The sequence below is a fragment of the Clarias gariepinus genome, chromosome 2, assembly GCF_024256425.1.
Source record: "Clarias gariepinus isolate MV-2021 ecotype Netherlands chromosome 2, CGAR_prim_01v2, whole genome shotgun sequence".
In the NCBI taxonomy this organism is placed as follows: domain Eukaryota; kingdom Metazoa; phylum Chordata; class Actinopteri; order Siluriformes; family Clariidae; genus Clarias; species Clarias gariepinus.
In genome coordinates, this window is record NC_071101.1 from 12,519,428 (window position 1) to 12,532,270 (window position 12,843).

The 12,843-nt window shown below is 37.5% G+C and overlaps 1 protein-coding gene across 2 annotated transcripts; it reads left to right on the forward strand.

Annotated features, from left to right (window-relative positions):
* Positions 1–2,933: 2,933 nt before the first annotated feature.
* LOC128508360 (septin-8-A-like) lies at positions 2,934–10,806 on the forward strand. Of its 2 annotated transcripts, XR_008355910.1 has the most exons (11): positions 2,934–3,035; positions 5,583–5,697; positions 6,013–6,208; positions 7,373–7,559; positions 7,699–7,860; positions 7,949–8,045; positions 8,676–8,844; positions 9,038–9,170; positions 9,394–9,560; positions 10,187–10,275; positions 10,454–10,806. XR_008355910.1 is itself a non-coding variant. In XM_053479654.1 (10 exons), exons 1-10 carry the CDS (start codon positions 3,006–3,008, stop codon positions 10,188–10,190), a joined length of 1,260 nt encoding a protein of 419 aa, XP_053335629.1. In that variant the 5' UTR covers positions 2,934–3,005; the 3' UTR covers positions 10,191–10,434. The 2 variants fall into 2 exon arrangements, 1 of the variants encoding a protein (XP_053335629.1); XM_053479654.1 differs by lacking the exon at positions 10,454–10,806 and having other exon boundaries at positions 10,187–10,434.
* Positions 10,807–12,843: the final 2,037 nt, after the last annotated feature.

The following is a 12,843-nucleotide window of genomic DNA, read 5'->3' on the forward strand; positions in this document are numbered from 1 at the left end:
AGCACTTTATATGGAACAGTGATTTGTGATTTTGTCATCATCATCATCATTATCATCATCATTATTATTATTATTATCATTACACTATTTTAGATGTTAAATTTAGACGTTAAATATTAGTCAACACTAGTTTCTTAATGTAAAATTATATTGTATTATTATTATTATTATTATTATTATTATTATTATTATTATTAATCATGCTAAACCTTGTTCTCAATGTGCAAATTTCTAACAAGACTGTCTTGTTAAAGAGAGAGAGAGAGAGAGAATTATATTGTAAGGTGAGACATCTAGTGGTCATGAGGTATTACACAACATGTCTCTTCCTTAAGCTTGGAAACACTTCTGATAACACACTGTACACTACACTATTGGTCAAAAGTTTGGACGCACTTTCTAACCCCATGGTCTTTCTTGATTTTTATTCCTTTTTAACCTTTAAAACAAGGCTTCCAAATATGCAATAATCTCTTTGATATTGAGGTGTGTCTCCTACTTATGCTCTTGAAATTAAGAGTTGGAAGAGTTAAGTTTTGGAATGCCCAGTATTGTTCTAGAATGAAGAAACAAAAAAGCAGTGAATTAGAAGGTGTGTCCAAACTTTTGTATGTATACATATATATATATATATATATATATATATATATATATATATATATATATATATATATATATATATATACACACAGTGGCTTGCAAAAGTATTCGGCCCACCTGAACTTTTCCACATTTTGTCACATTACAGCCACAAACATGAATCAATTTCATTGGAATTCCACGTGAAAGACCAATACAAAGTGGTGTACACGTGAGAAGTGAAATGAAAATCATACATGATTCCAAACCTTTTTTTTTTTTTTTTTTTTTTTTTACAAATAAATAACTGCAAAGTGGGGTGTGGGTAACTATTCAGCCCCCTTTGGTCTGAGTGCAGTCAGTTGCCCATAGACATTGCCTAATGAGTGCTAATGACTAAATAGAGTGCACCTGTGTGTAATCTAATGTCAGTACAAATACAGCTGCTCTGTGACGGCCTCAGAGGTTGTCTAAGAGAATATTGGGAACAACAACACCATGAAGTCCAAAGAACACACCAGACAGATCAGGGATAAAGTTATTGAGAAATTTAAAGCAGGCTTAGGCTACAAAAAGATTTCCGAAGCCTTGAACATCCCACGGAGCACTGTTCAAGCAATCATTCAGAAATGGAAGGAGTATGGCACAACTGTAAACCTATCAAGACAAGGTCGTCCCCGAAACTCACAGGCCGAACAAGGAGAGCGCTGATCAGAAATGCAGCCAAGAGGCCCATGGTGACTCTGGACGAGCTGCAGAGATCTACAGCTCAGGTGGGGGAATCTGTCCATAGGACAACTATTAGTCGTGCACGGCACAAAGTTGGCCTTTATGGAAGAGTGGCAAGAAGAAAGCCATTGTTAACAGAAAACCATAAGAAGTCCCGTTTGCAGTTTGCCACAAGCCATGTGAGGGACACAGCAAACATGTGGAAGAAGGTGCTCTGGTCAGATAAGACCAAAATGGAACTGTTTGGCCAAAATGCAAAACGTTATGTGTGGCGGAAAACTAACACTGCACACATTACTCTGAACACACCATCCCCACTGCCAAATATGGTGGTGGCAGCATCATGCTCTGGGGGTGCTTCTCTTCAGCAGGGACAGGGAAGTTGATGGAAAGATGGATGGAGCCAAATACAGGGCAATCTCAGGGAAGGAAACCTCTTGGAGTCTACAAAAGACTTGAAAATGGGGCGGGGGTTCACCTTCCAGCAGGACAAGACCCCAAACATAAAGCCAGGGCAACAATGGAATGGTGTCTATATATATATCACAAAGTATATATATGTCACAAAGTAAGTGTTGGAGAGATCTGATAACCGTGAAGATCATGGCATATGATTTATGCAATTTTGCAATTTCCATCCTCATCTAACCATTCAGTGAGCCCCCATGCTGCGGGAATGGGATCAGAGTCATTGTGGAATAGACCGCACCTACTGGAAAACAAATTATAGCAATTCATCATAGGATAAAGATGATCAGGCAGAAATATCCTCTAAGGGGACAAGAGGATACCAATCTTTTCAGAAAAATAACTCTTTCATAGACTCAGGGTTTTTCCTGCAGGTAATTTATCAGCTGACCACATACATAAAGAACTGCCTGATAATTTTTTTTTTTTTAAAGAGTTGATTCAGATATCAAAATGTAAAAACCATGACCAAATTTTAATGGATGTTTTTGTTCAGGAAGTCTAACTCTACTATCCATCAGGAATAAATATACTCTGGAACATACAGTACTTTTAGATTATGTAATAATACACTATTACGTACTACATAATATACTGTACTATTACATACTTCTAAAGCGGTTCCCGGGAGTCCAGCGTTTCAGACATGACGAAGGCGGTGTGATCAGAGCTCTGGCTTACTAAGAAAACTGTTTTTAAAGAGAAATAAAGGCTGTTTTTATAACTCATAAATGTGTTCTGTTATTCTGCACCATCAAAAGTCCTGGTTAGATGTGACTGCTATTTTGAATTACACGGCAGTTTATACTGTAGTTACGTTTACTGTTGTGGAACATCTATGAGACAAGTTAAGATTTGCTATCATGATATAGCAGCTGTCTTTTTCCTCATTGGCCTCTCTGTTTCTATTTCTTTCAAAAAAAAAAAAAAAAAAAAGCTACAAAATGCAAAGATATAGACTTTTCAATGCCTGTTACACTGGAGTTATCAGTTCTCCTGATAAAGAAAGTCTGTTGAACAGCCTGGCAGAAAGTCAGTGCCAGGAGGTTGGCGTGTTCGGAGGATGGCATCTCAGCTTCACCAGCTGCATTTTAATGTGAAGGAGGAGTTTCCATCAAGGGGCCCTGCTGAAAGTGTAGAGCTGTGTGCTGGTCAGGCTTCAGAGGAAACTGGATGTCAGATGCAGAACGGATGAACCTGAAGACCGTCAGCTTCTCTGATAGATCAGCATGGCTGCCGTGGATGTAGACACATACCCTGTAAGTGTCTGTTTATTTCCATCATGGTTTGGTCTATAGATGAGCAAAATATAAGAAGATTTATATCATAAATACAGTACACAGAGACACTCGGTTTGGATGAATGGTGTGTTTCTGCAGATCAAGTTGTTTGAATTGCATCAGTTTGTATGTTTAAAAAAAAAAATCATTTTGGTTATGCAAATTTGCTTTCTCATCACGATATTTAACATTATAAATTATTCACTGTAGGATATGATGCTGTATTTGGGTATGTTTGTGTACAGGATGCATGTTTGCCAGGTCCTACAGCGTTTTTCAATAAACATCATAACAGCTGAATGCTTTCACAAAAAGTGAGAGCAGCGAGAAGGGAGAGATCCATAAAGAGTCCTTTATATCCCTCGTGCGTGTGTGTGTGTGTGTGTGTGTGTGTGTGTGTGTTTTGAGAGCAGCGTGCCAGTCTGTGAAACAGATGACGGCTTGCAGTGTGAAACACTTTTCTTGTGGCACTCTGAATGTGCCAGTGGGATGCTTGGTGCTGGGGATGATCTTGTCTCTGCCATGACCCTCACGTCTCCATTTATCTCAATGCTTCCTTCATCACTAGACTCTACAAGATTCATGAGCAAAAATCTTTCACCATCTTTCATTTCTATACTTTTGAAAAGACATTTGCAGTTTATTTACAACACATTTTGCATTTCTATTTGGTACTTTATTTATTTGTTTGTTGCTTTATCTCGTCTCTGGCCGGTTCAGGTGGAGGTTGTATGCTCTCCCAGTGATTGATGGGTTTCCTCCAGGTACTTTGGTTTCCTCCAACAGTCCAAAGACATACTGTACAATGTAGTCTGACTGGCATTTCCAAATTGCCTTTAGTGTATGCCTGGGTGTGTGAGTGTGTGTGTGTGTGTGTGTGCTTGTGTCTTGTGATGAGTTGGCACCAAAGCTAGTGGTAACTAAGTACATTTACAACAGAACCTCGGATTAAACAAATTTAATCCGCGCTGGAGGCGAGTTCTTACAATGAAATTTCATCTTGCAAAACACATTTTCCCATATGGAATAATGTAAATGCAGATAATCTGCTTCAACCACCCAAAGCATTTACCAATATTGACACTATATTCACATTTCTTTGATATAAAATTAATCAAAACATTTAAAAAAGACATATAAATAAAGTAAAATATGAAATAAATCGGTATTAAACCTCACTTCACCTTAATTTATGATTCCTCTTGGCACTGGCTGCTTTAAAACAAAACTGAAAAGGCTTCTTTTTCTTCTTGCTACCATCCTTACTAACGTTCTTGGGACCCATGCTTCTATACCTTCTATAAATCTTGCACAAAATGCAAACCCACCAAAAAATCTTGAAATTTGTACACCTTCTTCACTTGGCTTTCCATTGACGCAAACAAGTTTTGAAGGGCTCCTGGACGTACGTCCAACTTAGCCGGTGTTTCATTTGGCTCAGTTGGTTTTGTTCGTATGCTGAAAATGCTTCGTATGGCAATGCAAAATTTTAGTTCTTAAGGCGAAAATATGTAAGGGAGTTCATTCGTGTGCCAAGGTTCCACTGTACTTTGTTACTGTATTTAAGTACATATATCATGTATCTGAACTTTACACTCCACTACATCCTACAGCTGTATCTGTACTTTCTACTTCACTACATTGCTGCATGGTGTTGCGTTACACAACAAGAGTGTCCGATAGTATTTGAACTGCCACATGCTGACTATTATGCAAAATTGCATAATTCGCCTTCCCTCTGTGAATATGCTTAATCATGTAACAGGTGTTTGAAGTCAGAAGTGGAGATGGTTATAGAGAAAGATGAAACAGCAAGTCCAGTTGAGAGAGGGAGAGAGAGAGATTTATTATGACTTAAAGGTTATTGTGAGGTTATTCAAGCTTAATACTCAGGATAAAAAAAAAAATCTAATCAAATTATAACCGAAGAACATTTACTTTAACATAAATGGTTTTTTTAACGTTGATTGTTTCAAATATTTATATTGCAAGTGCTAAAAGGAACTAAATTGTCTTGTTTGCTGCTCAAAATCATTAAATAGAATTAGCTAGGAAATTGAAAATATGTGAAATATATTTTTAATAAATAAATAATTGCAGTTGTTGTCCAGGCTGGTCTGGTATAAATGAAAGAAAACACATTAGACTGTACTTGTAATATTTTACTTTTTCTCAAGTAAAGACTTTGTCCACCTCTGGTTGGCACCCCATCCAGCGTGTATACCCTCCTTGTGCCTGAAGTTTACCCCATGCCCCTATACATTACATGCAGTATAGATAATAGACCAAGACAATTCATGATGAGCACTGTGGAAGCATCACTTTTATTCCTACATGCTTTTGAAGGAAATATATTTGTAGTTAAATTGTAGTGAGGGCTATACGTGTATTCATTAAATATGCCATTATGAAATTTGAAAGATTTGAAACATTTAAGACCATTTTTCTTATGCCAGTTTTAAATGTGTTTAATCCATTTAATTTGTTGTGCTGTAATGTGTGTGACTCATTTCTTTCACCACACAGCCTGAGGAGATGAGGACTCTGACTTTAGGCGGCCATGTTGGTTTCGACAGCCTCCCGGATCAGCTGGTTAGCAAATCAGTGTCTCAAGGCTTCTGCTTCAACATCCTCTGTGTGGGTGAGCAATAACTCCAATATACTTTAGAAACTCATTTCAGGAATAAACGAGCCAATGAGCTTATTCCACTATGGTGCACGATCTGATGAATATACAGGTGAAGCTTGCTGTCTCCCCCTGTATACTTAAGCAATGCAAAAACATATTCGATAAATTCTGAATTTAGTACTTTCAGCTACACCTACAAACTCTCTTGCTTTTTCCTTTGCCCTTACCAGCCCACACTAGCCATCTCTCACAAATAATGAGCACATAGCCAAAATTAAGAAGTAGCGTCCAGACCATATTTCACTGAGGTGCCTCATTCCTTTTCAGGCGAAACCGGCATCGGAAAATCAACACTAATGAACACTCTATTTAACACGATCTTTGAGAACGAGGAAGCCAGTCACTATCAAAGCGGGGTGCATTTACGACCCAGTACATATGAGCTGCAGGAGAGCAATGTGGAGCTCAAGCTGACGATAGTTTACACTGTGGGGTTCGGTGACCAGGTCAATAAAGAAGAAAGGTTTGTGGAATGCACACATTTTAGTGTTCTGAAAAAAAAAGGGAAAAAAGTGATTGGCTCATCATGACATGTTGGCTTTCGGTCAAAAATCTGGTGACTGCTTGTCCTGATCGGCTCAAATCATGGAAGTTTAAAGCTTCTGTAACAAGGTTACATAGCAATGTTCAAATTAAATATTTTGTTATAGACAACTTTGTGTGTCAGAGAAGAAATATTTTTTCAAAATGAGTAAAAGTCAATAAAAATCCTGTTTATTGTTTTCTATCAAACTGTTCATTTATAGCATTTTAGTCTTTATGCAGTATTTATTCCTACTTTCCCCCATTGTAAGAAATCCCCCCCCCCCCACCAAACAGTCGGTTAAAACATTTACATTACAAGTGATAACAGGCTTTTAAACTGCTTTTAAACATTAAACAGAATTAGCTAGGAAATTTTTAGCTAGGAGTATTGTATATATTTTTAATAAACAAATAATTGCAATTGTTAGCCAGCAGGTCTGGTATATGTTGCATAAAACACACTGGGTTGTAACTCATCAACTTATCAAGTCTACATTAATAATCTCATTGTTACCCATCTTTTAGTTTGGCTTCCTATTACAGCATGCCTGATGTGTCTCATTCCTTACAGAATTATGTCAAAAACTAAAAAGCAAAAATTAGATTTTAGATGTTCCCTTAGACCATTCGAATTATTACACAAAATTACTAAAGTTTGTGTAATAGATTTATTTAGTCAAACCAGGACTTTTGAGAATCAAACCAGGATTGTGCAGAATAACAGGACACAATCGTGAGAGTAAAAACACCCTTTACTTTTCCATGATATCCCCTGATACACTAATGCAAGAACTGCCAGCCGAGTTCCTGTAATGTGCCAGTGGTGTTGATTGCGTGTACAGTTTCCACTGACAAATGTAATTAATACATGTAATTAAAAATAAAAAATGTAATAAAAATGAAATTTACATACGCTAACAAGTAAAGTGTCTACTGAAAAATTCACGAGAAAAGATGAAATTTACAATAAAATAAAATTTACCCTGGAAATAAAGTTCTACTCAAAACAAAATGATAAATTGCACCAAAAGCATAAAGCTTTCAGGTTGAGCTCATGAATGGTAATTAGTTTACAAGAACTATTTTTTGTTCTTTTCTGTAGCTATAAACCCATTACAGACTACATTGATGCCCAATTTGAAAATTTCCTCCAAGAGGAGCTGAAGATCAAACGTTCGCTCTTTAACTACCACGACACGCGGATCCACGTCTGCCTGTACTTCATCTCCCCTACAGGCCACTCGCTCAGATCCCTCGATCTGGTCACCATGAAGATGCTGGACAGTAAGGTTAGATTAATCACAAGTTATCCATCTCTATGTGCTTCACATTAGGGTAAATACTATACATTCTATATCTTTGTATAGTATATATGTCAGATCAATACATCGGTTTATTCCAATGTTTTGTTTTTTTTATCTTTGATAGGTAAACATCATTCCCGTTATTGCTAAAGCGGATACGATCTGCAAATCCGAACTTCATAAATTCAAGATTAAGATCATGAGCGAGCTCGTCAGCAACGGCGTCCAGATTTACCAGTTCCCCACAGATGACGAAGCCATTGCAGAAATCAACTCCTCCATGAACGTGAGCTTAACATAAACCCGAAATGTACAGTTGGAACTTTGTGGTTCAGTAACATTGCAGCATGTGGGTGTCTGATTTCCTGTTTCAGGCTCATTTGCCATTTGCTGTGGTGGGAAGTGGAGAGGACGTTAAGGTGGGAAACAAGCTGGTGAGAGCCAGGCAGTACCCATGGGGAGTGGTACAGGGTGAGGGGCTATACTACCAGTTTATCACCTTTGCATTACATTTTCAGATTAATACTGCTTTCATGGTGCATTTTAAATATGTTGCTGTTCATGTTGCCCTGTGTTTAAGATAATTATAGCCATGCAGATCGAATCCTAGGCCTGGGTAGTGATAAGTAAATATGAAACTATTTAGAACGATATCTTTGATGTGGCATAGTAGTTAGCACTGTCGTCTTGCACCTGCAGGGTCGGAGGTTCGATTCCCACTTCGGGTCTGTGTGCATGGAGTGGGTTTTCACAGAGTACTCCGGTTTCCTCTAATGGTCCAAAGACATGCGGACTAGGCTAATTGGCTTGTTATGTGTAACGACATGTAAATTGAATGAGTGTTTGAGTGCTTGTGTGTGTATGCCGCCCTAAATACCCTGGAATAGGCTCCAGGCCTGCCGTGACACTGTATATAGGATCAAGTGGTATAGACAATGAGTGATCTTAGCTGTTTTTTTTCTGTTTTTCTGCAAATAGTGTAAGAGTCTGGCACGCCTACATGTGGAAACAGTTTTTATAAATATAACGTGGACTGGGAGGCAAAACAATATAATACACAGCGTGTAAGTTGTTTGTATATGTGTGTGTGTTTAAGCGCAGTGGAGAATGAGAACCATTGTGATTTTGTAAAGCTGAGGGAGATGCTGATCCGGGTGAACATGGAGGACCTGCGGGAGCAGACACACGCACGCCACTATGAACTGTACCGCCGCTGCAAACTGGAGGAGATGGGCTTCAAAGACCCCGATACTGACGCGCAGCCATTCAGGTACTGCTCACGGGTTGCCATATCCACCACACTTCATCACTTTATCCGTGTTTCTCTGCACCTAATCTTAAAACCGAGGTACATTTGAGACAAGACATATTGGAGACAATATTCAATCAGTCAGTTAAAGTCTGTAAGCCGCATCTTTTAAGTCAGTAGGACTTTTCATAAGAACATCTATTGTGTTTCTTAGTCTGCAAGAAACCTATGTGGCTAAGAGGAGAGAGTTTGTCGCAGATCTGCAGCGCATGGAGGAGGACATGCGGCAAATGTTCGTGATCAAAGTAAAGGAGACGGAGGCTGAGCTGAAGGAGCGAGAGCGTGAGGTCAGAGGTCATGGGCCATAAAGACTCTAGACTCTAAAACTTTAGCTTAAAGATGTAAAGGTGCTTACATTTGTGCATCATCTGGTTGAAAAGAACAACGTCATAATGTTATCAGACTTTATATCTGCTGGATGATGTTATACATAAATGCTGAAAGGAGATTCTGTCAAATTCACAGTTAACTGCACAGTTATTTTGTTTGTTCCTGTGTGTCTTTATGCAGCTGCATGAGCGTTTCGAGTGTGTCAAGCATATGCACCAGGAGGAAAAGAAGACTTTGGAGGAGAAGCGCAGAGAGCTCGAGGAGGAGATGAACTCCTTTAACAGGAGAAAGATGGCAGCGGAAACACTGCAGGCTCTCTCACTCCAGACCTCCAAAGACAGGAAAAGGTGAGAAAGAAAAGAAAACTGTGACAGACTACTGAGACATAAATTGAGATATACACAGAGTGAGACACTGAGAAACACTGGGAAATAAACTGAGATATACACTAAAAGAAATGCTGAAAAAGACACTGAAAGAGATTAAGAGAAACTAAGAGGAAACACTGAGACAGTTACTGAGACAGACATTAAGACATACCCTAAGAGACACAAAGAGAAACACTGAAAAAGAGACTAAGACAGGCAGTGAGAGACACTGAGAGAAACTAAAAAGTAATAATAAGACAGACAATGAGACAGTTATTGAGAGACACAGGGAGAGACACAGAGAGAAACTAAGAGGAAACGCTGAGACAGACAATGAAACAGACACTAGCAGAGACACTGAAAGACTTTGAGACAGACCCTGAGAGAGACACTGAGACAGACATTAAGACAGGCCCTAGGAGAGACCGAGAGACACTGAGACAGACATTGAGACAGACCCTAAGAGTGATAATTAAAGTCTCTCTGTGTCTCTCAATGTCTGTGTTAGTGTCTGTCTCAGTGTACAGTATGTCTCAGTGTCTCTCTGTGACTCTTAGTTCTCTGTGAATGAACTTTCATTCAGTTGGTCTTTCTTTCTTCTATAGTTGAGCTGTTCTCATTGAAAAAAATTCATTGAAGGAATCAACATTCTCACGTTTTTATCAGGACAACATCAACGCCTCTTCACCTTCTGGTATTAAATAACATCTTATTGCTCACATGGAAATATAAATCCAGCGCAAAACATACAGAGCTTTCCTCTTCCTGCACATTACACACTTATTAAATGATATTGTATGATAATATTATATGACATTATTTACCAACCACATTCATTCTTTCTTACTTTCTTTCTTTCATACATACCTAAGCTCTCTGCCTGTAGAAAGCTCATCAGTCCATCTGATACACATCATTAATAAATATGGTGCTGAAATTAAATCATCAATGTTGTAACTGTAAATTGTCCATTATTTATCTTGAGCTCTGCTATTAACTGGTAATGTGAGTTTTATTTCCTGTATCTGTCTGTACTGTTGGTGATTATTGTCAGGCTTTACACCAGTGTTAGAGCTGTTATACATCAGAATATGCTACAAGGTTCAGAAGTCTGTCCTGACATGTTACTGATCTTGTATTCACTAAATATTCTTTTACTATTTTATAAATAAGTTTACACGGCAATAGATAAAAAAAATATACATTGTGCTGACTTTTAAAAACTTTTCTTAATTTTATATTTTATATTTCACTAGATAAGATTTACGTTTAACAAACCTAAAGTATACGTTTAACAAACCTATGATTTAGGAACACTACAGTTTCATTGGTTATAAATAATAACGAAAACAACAACACAAATTTTAGTGCTGTTTTAATGCACAAATATTTCAGATAGTAATTATAACAAATATGTTTCATAGTGAAGTTTGTTTGATTTGTTAATATTAATCATTAATGGCAATGAAATCCCGTTTTGATGCCACTGTAAATATTTTTCAGCGTGCAGTGTGTGCATTATTTGTGTAATGTTTGTGTGTGTTTTTTTTTTGCTGGCTCATTTTGTTTTGCACTTTTGCAGAAAAATAATGTAGGTGAAGATAATAAAAAGATAACAAAAGATACACTAGCATGCATGTCTTTTTTATGTTTGCCAAAATTGAGAGTGAAAATTCTTTTTTAACAGCAAACACTTTCTGTCCGAAAACAATACTGTTCTTGCAAGGACTGCTTCAAAACAGCTGGAAACCAAAAAGCATTTTTAGCCATTTTTTGCATTACTATGTTTCAATAAATAAATAAATAAATAAATAAATAAGCATCAGAATTGTGCAATATTGAGTGACGACCTTTTTTTTTTGGACAACCTAGGCAATATGAGGAACATAGTTTTGTTCCAATTTAAGATACTATACAAACATGACTAAGCAAAAAATGTTAAAGAGAAAGCACCAGTACATATAATCAAATGATTTTATTGATGTTTTTATTTGTTTCTGTAAACAAAAATAATAATAATGAGTTCAACATTTTTTGCGACATCACTTTCATATTCCGGTAGCAGTAATATTTTCTGCATTATAAAACTAATGCTAATTTTGCTTATACCTGACATATCCAAAAACTCAAATGTCCAGTTCGATGTCCGAAGCCTCGTCTGTTGAGACACAGTGCAGGACTTCAGTATGAGCAGTTAGTTTATTTTAAATCATTCATTAACTAGTGCTGTGTTGCTGGCACATATCTGTGCCGCTTGAGTTTTAGGGGTTTAAAATAACAGCTGATTGTGGATGTTATTGGTACTTAATTACCTAATGACATATGTGTTATTTTAATGGTATTAAATATCCACTATTCTTCTAGAATGTAGAAAATAAATTACACGAACAAAAGATTTACTTACTGTATAAGGTATGTCCAAACTTTTGATAGGTACTGTATTGTACATATAAGCATATGAGCACCTTGTTTGAGAGCCCACCTTGTTGGTGCTTGGGTTTGACCCTGTGACCTTATGACCAGCGGTGTGGGCATCAGCACAGCAGTGTGGGCATCTATAATGTACATTTCCGTTAACTTAACGTTCTCCCTGTGCTTGGTGTGTGTGTGTGTGTGTGTGTGTGTGTGTGTGTGTGTGTAGGGGCATGTTCTCCTCGTGCTTGGTGGGTTTCCTCCTGCAGTTCAAAGACATGCAGATTAGGCATTCGCAAATTGCCTGTAGTGTGTGTGTGTGTGTGTGTGTGTGTGCGTGCCCTGCGATGGAGAGTGAGTGAGTGTGTTTGTGTATATCCAGGGTGTATCCTCCCTTGTGCCCACAGTCTCCTGGGATGTGCTCCAGGTTCCCTGTGACCCTGTTAAGGACAAGCCGTATAAAAGATGAATATCTTTACATATTTTTATATGACACATATTAAATCAAGATGTTATGTTTGGTGGCTTAATGGGGTTAGTGGTAACATTTAGTCTTTTCATTTAATTTTATGTGTCCACTGATAGTGACGTGAAAATTTTCTTAATTTGTTATGAGCTATTTAACAGACAAATCGTATAAAATACTCAAACTATAGTATATTTTACATATGAGATTTACAGAATCAGATTACTGACAGACAACTGATTCCAGTCTCCACCCAGTGTTGTAAATGCAATGATATGAACACAGTGTTTATGTATATATTTCCCAACATTTACAGATCATAGACAACCTTGGCATAATAAACATCTCAAATTAAGTCAATAGTAAAGGAATAATGTGTAAAAA